Source organism: Eschrichtius robustus, chromosome 3 (assembly GCF_028021215.1).
Source record: "Eschrichtius robustus isolate mEscRob2 chromosome 3, mEscRob2.pri, whole genome shotgun sequence".
NCBI lineage: Eukaryota > Metazoa > Chordata > Mammalia > Artiodactyla > Eschrichtiidae > Eschrichtius > Eschrichtius robustus.
Window position 1 is genome coordinate 17237073 of NC_090826.1, and position 8567 is coordinate 17245639.

General features: G+C 49.7%; 1 protein-coding gene across 1 annotated transcript; it reads left to right on the plus strand.

Annotated features, from left to right (window-relative positions):
• Positions 1-2311: 2311 nt before the first annotated feature.
• CELA3B (chymotrypsin like elastase 3B) lies at positions 2312-8170 on the plus strand. Its single transcript, XM_068537767.1, has 8 exons — positions 2312-2351; positions 3357-3442; positions 4467-4564; positions 4685-4819; positions 5980-6116; positions 6505-6647; positions 7298-7450; positions 8153-8170. The coding sequence occupies exons 1-8, from the start codon at positions 2312-2314 to the stop codon at positions 8168-8170; spliced, it is 810 nt and encodes a 269-aa protein (XP_068393868.1).
• The last annotated feature ends 397 nt before the right edge of the window (positions 8171-8567 follow it).

Sequence of the window (8567 nt, forward strand, 5' to 3'; positions counted from 1 at the left end):
CCAAGATATGGAAATAACCCAGGTGTCCATTGAAGGGTGAATGGATTGTGTGTGTGTGTGTGTGTGTGTGAGATTCAGCCATTAAAAAAAAAGAATGAAATCTCGCCATTGCCATTTGTGACAACATGAATGGACCTCTAGGGCATTATGCTAAGTGAAATAAGTCAAACAGAGAGGAAGACATATACTGTATGATCTCTCTGATATGTGGAATCTAAAAGAGAACAAAAACAAAAACAAAAAAACAAGCTTGTAGATACAGAGAACAATTTAGTAGTTGCAAGAGGCAGACAGGGGGAGAAATGGGTGAACAGTTTCTTGGTTTTGTTTTTTAGTTTAAATAAATTGAATAATTTTTTTTTAAATTAATTAATTAATTTATTTATGGCTGTGTTGGGTCTTCGTTTCTGCGCGAGGGCTTTCTCTAGTTGCGGCAAGCGGGGGCCACTCTTCATCGCGGTGCGCGGGCCTCTCACTGTCGCGGCCTCTCTTGTTGCGGAGCACAGGCTCCAGACGCGCAGGCTCAGTAGTTGTGGCTCACGGGCCTAGTTGTTCCGTGGCATGTGGGATCTTCCCAGACCAGGGCTTGAACCCGTGTCCCCTGCATTGGCAGGCAGACTCTCAACCACTGCGCCACCAGGGAAGCCCTGAATAATTTTTTTTAAAATAGAGGATGCCAAAAAGACTTAAACAGACATTTCATGGAAGATGAAATATGGATGACCAACGAACATTTAAAAAGATAATCTCATTTGTGATCAATTGAATGCAAATTAAAATCACAATGAAACACCCTTCCATACCTCACAACTGGGCAAACATTGGAAAACAGAAATAAAAAGGTTGGCTCAGATGTGGAATAATAGGAACCTTTATTTCATGTTAATGGGAATATTCAATACTGTCATTACCCAGTTTAGCTGGACAAGCACATACCCTATAGTGCATTAATTCTTGTCCAAGGATAGAACAGATACTCGTGAACCATTTCCATAACAGCAAAGAGTTAGAAACACTCAAATATCCATTAACAATAGAGTGGATAGATTTTGGCGTACCTAAAGTATGGACTAGTGGGCTTCCCTGGTGGCGCAGTGGTTGAGAATCTGCCTGCTAATGCAGGGGACACGGGTTCGAGCCCTGGTCTGGGAAGATCCCACATGCCGCGGAGCAACTAGGCCCGTGAGCCACAACTACTGAGCCCGCGCGTCTGGAGCCTGTGCTCCGCAACAAGAGAGGCCACGATAGTGAGAGGCCCGCACGCCGCGATGAAGAGTGGCCGCCACTTGCCGCAACTAGAGAAAGCCCTCGCACAGAAAGGCAGACCCAACACACCCAAAAATAAATAAATTAATTAATTAATAAAGCTCCAAAAAAAAAAAAAGCTTCCTAAAAGTTTAAAAATAAATAAATAAATAAAGTATGGACTAGTAAGAGTAAAAATAAATCAACTGCATGCAGCAAATGGATGAGTCTCAGAAACCAATATTGAACACAAAATAAAAATTAGATCACAAAAGGATAATCACTGTGTGATTCTTCTTATACAAAGGGGCAGAAGAGGAAAACCCAATGTATTGTTTAGGAATACATATGCATGTGGAAATCGCTAATGAAAGCAAAGGAATGTCATAGGGATGATATCCACAGAGGAATTTTATAATGCTCTATTTGTTTTTTTTTGGCCGCCCCACCTGGCTTGTGGGGATCTTAGTTCCCCGACCAGGAATTGAACCCGTGCCCTCAGCAGTGAAAGGGTGGAGTCCTAACCACTGGACCACCAGGGAATTCCCAAGCTGGGACCATTCTTGTTCAGGGCTGCATCCCCAAAAACATCCTGATAAAGTCCTCAACAAAAAAATTTTTTAATTGAGGTGGATACTAATATTAACCCTGTATTAGAGGACAGAAACCTGAAGATTAGAGAGGATAAGCAATGTGTCCAAGGATGCAAAGCTTGGAGATGGCAGAGCCAGGATTTGAACCCAGGTGTGACCAGTCCCAGAGCCCATGTTTGTTCCTGGAAGAGGCTGTCTTGTTCCGATGTGAACTTTCCTGCCCCCTCCCCTGTTATCAGCTTGCCATTCAGTGCCACCTGTGCAGCCACGCATTGGAGGGAACCCTGGATCCTGTTGTTGGCTGCCTCTCCGCCATCTGCAGTGGGTGGGGGCTGTGGCCTTGGACCATGGGAGACCTGGTGTTCTACCACCTGTTCCGGGAATGGGGCCCAGTCTGACCCCCCTCACCCGTCTTCTGCCCTATATTAAAGCCTCAGGCTATGGATCTCTTTCCTACCATCTCAAAACTCACGATGCTCCAGCTGCTGAGTTTTCTCCTATTTGTGGCCTTTGGTAAGACCCCAGCCTGTGCTGCCCTGGGCCAGGAGCCCTTGCAATCTACCAACCCACCCTGAGTCTCGCAAACCCAATACCTGGTTCCATAGGAGAGGTCCCAGCTTGTATCTGGGGCATGATGGTGGAGGTTTTCAGCTTGGTGCTGGAGCAGGAAAATAGAGGGGAAGCTGTGGGTGACAGACCAGCTCAGGAGGAAGACTGGGGGACCCAAAGGTCTGTGGTTGGAGTCCTTGATGTGGGTGGTAAACAAAGTCTAGTGGGAAAGACTTTGGGGTCTGTGGTTAGACTGCTTGGGTTGGAATTTCTGTTCCTCTGCTTAACCCGCCAACTCTCCTCTCACACTCCCCCTACTGCACTCCATATCCTGTGGTCTAGCCTTTTCCTGGACTCTCTGCCATATTACATTACAGCTCAGGGCCACCTTCTCTAAGCAGCGTCCCTTGACTGACAATAATGAATGGTAACAGATAATGTTTACTAAGTGCTTACTATATGCCAGGCAGAACGCTAAGGATCTTTTCGTATATTATCTCATGTAATCCTCACAACAGTCCCCTTAAGGTCAGTATTATTATTATCCCCATTTTACAGGTAGAGAAACTGACCCTCAGAGAAGTAAAGTAGCCCATCCTAGAACCAGGGGCAGAGCTGCACTTTGAATCCAGGCAGTCTTACTCCAAAGCCACCACTCTTCGCGACAATAGCTATCACTCCTCAAGGGCTCACTGAGTACCAGGCACGGTTCTAAGTGCATCAACTCCTTCATTCCTGCCATGAAAGGAAGCCACATGTTCATCTCTCTCCCTAGACTCCTGCGAGTCCAGAAATCCCTGCTCTAGTCCAAATGCTCATTGTTCATATGTGGTTACTGAGGTTCAGATAGGGGAAGGAGTTGTATGGGATCTCACAGCCTGTTTGTGCCACAGCTAGGACTGGGACCCAGACCTCTTCTTTGCTTTGGGGGACCCTCTAGCTGATTGACGTTTCCACTCTACCCTCTAGCCTCCGGCTTTGGCCAGCCTTCCTACGGGCCCTCCTCCCGCGTTGTCAATGGTGAGGATGCGGTCCCCTACAGCTGGCCCTGGCAGGTAAGAGTGATACCAGCTGCACTATTTCCCACCATGGGCTCTGCACCCCATGCTCTGATTGCAGGATATTCAGTCTGGACCCCATTGTGCTGTTTCCAGTATTCACCTCAGTCTCCAAAGGCCAGGAAACCCTTGGACAATCTACTTCATATGGAAGTTTTGCCCATTTAATCTGTAACCCTCACTGGGCTGTTTGCAAGTTAAAAGTAGTCTCTGGGGAGAGGGCAGTGTTTAACCCAAGGGTTGGTGCATTAATGGTGGAAGTTCAGCGCGATGTTTAAGGAGTGAGATTTGGGGGGACTCATTTCTAGACCCCTCAAACTATACAACAGGGCTATAAGGTCTGGAGCAATAAAGGGATGAAGAGCTTTATAGAGGTCACTGAAGGGAGCACAGAGGACTAGACTCATTGCACTAACACAGTAGCCACTAGCCACATGTGGCTATTTAAATTTATTTATTTAATTTTTATTGGAGAGCAGTTGATTTATTTGTGTTAGTTTCAGGTACACAGCAGAGTGAATCAGTTATACATACACATATGCCACTCTTTTTTAAGATTCTTTTCCCACATAGGCCTGAATTTAAATTAATTAAAATTAAGCAATATTAAAAATTCAGTTGCTCAATGCTAACCACATTTTAAATTCTCAATAAGCACATGTGGCTAGTGGCTACCATACTGGACCATACTGAACATTTCCATCATCACAGAAAGTTCTACGGGATGGCACTGGTCTACAACAGGGGTCAGCTAACTTGTTCTGTAAAAGACGAGAGAGTATATATTTTAGCCTTTGTCGGCCATGTGGTTTCTATTGCAATGACTTGATTCTGCCACTGTAGCATGAAAGCAGCCATGGATGGTACAGTTGTGTGGGCTAGGCACTGCACATTTCCAGAGGTGCCATTCTGTGTGAATGATGCTCTCTAGAGTTGTGCAGTGCACAACCTATACAGCCATGGGTAGCAACCCTCGCTGTGGGGCCCAGACCACTCAGGCTCCTCCCTCTCTTGCCACCAGGTCTCCCTGCAGTATGAAAAGAAAGGGACCTTCTACCACACTTGTGGAGGCAGCCTGATCGCCCCTGACTGGGTCGTAACTGCGGGCCACTGCATCTCGTGAGTTCTCTCACTTGCCCCGTCCCCGCGTGAGACACAGGCAGGCTGGGGCAGTGGGCGACTGTGGGAGGGGAGGGGGGAAGCCAGTCCGGCCTGTACTGACGTCACCTCCACCAGCAGGAGATCCCTGACCTACCAGGTGGTGCTGGGCGAGTATGACCGCTCTGAGAAAGAGGGCTCCGAACAGGTGATCCCCGTCAATGCCGGGGACCTCTTCGTGCACCCACTCTGGAACTCCAACTGCGTGTCCTGTGGGTGAGTGAACTCTCAGGCCTGGGACCCAGGTGCTCCTCTGCTGGTCTCTCTATGACCCAACACTGATTCTGAGAAGACTCCCAGGGACAATGGAGCTGGGCCAGCAGCCTGAGCCCAGGTCCCACACGCTGAGGGTCAGAGCCAACAGAGCCTTTAAGGATCATCCACACCAAACGTCTCTCCCTACAGAGGGGAGAGCAGGGCCCAGGGAGGGGCAGGAACTCCCCCAAGGCCACTCGGCTGGTTGGCTTCAGAACCCAGGACTCCTCAGGCACCCCTGTCCCAAATCCAAGGTTTCCTCCATTCAATGGACATTCATCCAGAGCATCCTGCGTTCCCGGCATTGTGGGCTAAAGGAGGAGCACTGGACTGAGAGTCAGGCTCCAGCACTAAGTCACTGTGTGGCTTGGGCAAGTCATTGCCCTTCTTTGGGCCTCAGTTTGACCACTTGTCAAGGGTGACCTTCTGGGCTTCCTGGGTGGTTATGAGGGTCAAGGAGAAAATCACTGGGTGAGAACACAAAGTAGGGCTTCTTAAGCCTCTCAAGCATATGCAAAATTGTATGTCTGGGTAGCTCAGCATTTTTCCGGTGAGAGGATCAAAGAAGGGTGCAGAACCCCTGAAAATGCAACGCAGAAGTGAGGGACCATGATGATTAAGACCTTGACCCATCCTCAGGGGCTCCTGGGGTGAGTGGAGAGACAATCAGACCCAGATGCAATTACTTGAGTGACAAACAGGCAGATGAAGAGAGCAGTGGTTCTCAAAGTGTGGTCCCCAGGCCAGCAGCAGCAGCACCACCTGGGAACTCGTTAGAAATGTGAATCCTTGGGGCCTCCCAGACCCACTGCATCAGAAACTCTGGAATGGGCTCCAGCAACTTGTGTTATAACAACAAGCCCTCCAGTGATTCTGACACAGCTGATGCGTGAGAACCACTGGTGTAAAAGCTGAGGACAATTACCAAGGCCAAGGGTCAGCGTGGGCTGAAGAGGCCAGGAGGGCTTCCTCAAGTTGCTCAGCAGTAAGAATGCGTGGGATCTGGAGGGAGAAGGGGCATCGGGCGCATCCCGGAGGTAAAATACCCCGAGCAAAGCTGAGGGGTGGGGCTTGGACTGGCTGGAGGACCAGGCTCCCCATGACTCTTCCCTCCTCCCCAGCAATGACATCGCCCTCATCAAGCTGTCGCACAGCGCCCAGCTGGGAGACAAGGTCCAGCTCGCCAGCCTCCCTCCCGCCGGCGACATCCTGCCCAATGAGACACCCTGCTACATCAGCGGCTGGGGCCGTCTCTACAGTACGTGCTGACCCCTCCAGCCAGCCGTAGAGACAGTGGGTAGGATGACAGAGCCTCGGGCGGGGGGCTGAGGGCGACACCAGGGGCATCCTTGCACTTTTCTTCCATTCCTCCTCCAGAGGCAGCCTTCTCCCCTCATCCTCCCAAACATGAATGTGTTCAATGGAAGACTTTGTTGTGTCTTCTGTGTGCCAGGTGCTGGACATGTTCTGATGGACACAGCAGGCAGGACCACATAACCTGGTGGGAGGAGACTTCCCATCAGACTAGAAGAGTGGCTTTTCCTCAAACCCCCCACCCCACTCTGGGGCTCCCAGTCCTAACTCCCAGATCCTAGCCCTAGCCCTGCACCCCTACAGCCCCTGCTCAGTGTTCTCTATCTCCACAGCCAGTGGGCCGCTCCCGGACAAGCTGCAGCAGGCCCTGCTGCCCGTGGTAGACTACGAGCACTGCTCCAAGCGGGACTGGTGGGGCAGCTCCGTGAAGAAGACCATGGTGTGCGCCGGCGGGGACATCCGCTCTGGGTGCAACGTGAGTCAGCAGCTCTCGTCTGCCCGAGGTGGTGCGGGGCTACGGCCACTCCGCTGGGTGTGCAGGGCCCAGGGTACTTCTGCTATCTGCCTGGGAGGAGAGGGAGGAATCTTGCCTGCTGGGCTCATTCAGCCTCCAGGCCAGGCAGGACTTGGAGGAAGTCACTGCAGCCCAGGCACACAGCTCTGGTCTCTCGACTCTAGTCCCAGCTCACACACTGACTTGATCTGGGGCAAGTCACTGTCCCTTGACCTCAGGATTCCCATCAGTACAGCAAGGGATATGGACACCATGATCTCTAAAGTCACCTTCAAATCTGGGGTCCTGAAGTTATAATTAAGCAATACTCTCATTGTACTACAAGTGAATATGAATAACAATATTAGTAACTAACTGTGGTACTGATAATCAGAACTACCATTTATTGATTGCTTCCTCTCTACCAGGCATTGCGCTAAGACCATATACTTATCACCTCATTTGATTCTCACAAAATCTTGTAAGATAGATATCATTCCCCATCACAAAGGAGCAAACTGAGGCTCAGAGAGGTCAAGTCATATAAGGGTTTCTCAAAATCCCCAAAGTCAGAACCAATTCCTTAAAGCTCAGACACAGCTCAGTCTCCCACTGCTCTCCAACCATTCCAGGGTGACTCTGGAGGACCCCTCAACTGCCCAGCAGCAGATGGCTCCTTTCAGGTCCACGGCGTGACCAGCTTCGTTTCTGCCTTTGGCTGCAACACCCTCAAGAAGCCCACAGTGTTCACGCGGGTCTCGGCCTTCAATGACTGGATTGAGGAGGTAAGCAGGACAGGGCAAGCAGCGAGGGCTCCAGGTGCTGGCTCTTCTGAGAGGTGCTGGGGGGAATGGGTGAGAACAGCAGTTCCTGATCCTAGGAGGTCAGTAGTGGGAGTGGGGCACGTGCCAGAAGGGTTTGAGGACGTTTTCTGCTACAGTGTGGCCCTAAGAATCTCAAGGGCTTCTGGGTGGAGCTTTGAACTACTGCTGAACTTCCTTTCTGCAACAAGTGTATATGAAGTGCCTCCTTTGGTCCAGGTCTTTTCTTGTCATGGAGGATAGAGTGATGTGTGGCTTGTGGGGAACAGACGATTAAATGAGCAAAATGATGAAATGTGGTGGAAGCTGTGTTAGGTGAAGCTCAGGCCCCAGTGAGAGTGCAAACCTCATCTGGCAATGAGTGGTCAGGGAGGATTAATATTGTTCGTGACAATAGTCTTAGCCACCATTTATGGACTCTTAAACATATGCCAGGCACCGTGATGACACCTTAGTTAATAGTTTAATTTAAAACCCCCATGAGGTAAGTACTATGATTACCCCCATTGTACAGATGAGAAAACTGAGGCTCAGAGAGCTCAAGTCACTCTCCCAGTGTCACACAGCCAATGAGTGACATGGCTGGGAGTTGAACTCAGTTCCATATGGCGTCAGAAGCTGTGTTCCTGACTAGACTATTCTGGTTTTTCCCCTCTCTTTTTTCAGACCATTGCAAGCCACTAGAACCAAGGCCGGGGTGGCAGTGCCCATTCACTCTCTTTGTAAAAAATAAAGATCTCTCAGAAAATTCCAAATTGAGTCTTTCTTCCTTCTTAGATTCACCTCTTACCCTCTGGCCTGTACCGAAAATCTTAGATGTGATATGTAGAGATGAGAACAGAACCAACCCTCTCATATGAGAATGAGAAAAAAATGAGGCCCAGAGAGAAGGCAGTTGCTGTCAAGTGACCGACCATCACAGTTTTCCTGGGATACAGGACTTTTCGTGGTTAAAACCGGGTGAGGGACTTCCCTGGTGGTCCAGTGGTTAAGACTCTGTGATTCCACCACAGGGGGCATGGGTTTGATCCCTGGTCGGGGAACTAAGATCTCGCCTGCCCTGCGGTGTGGCAGAAAAAAA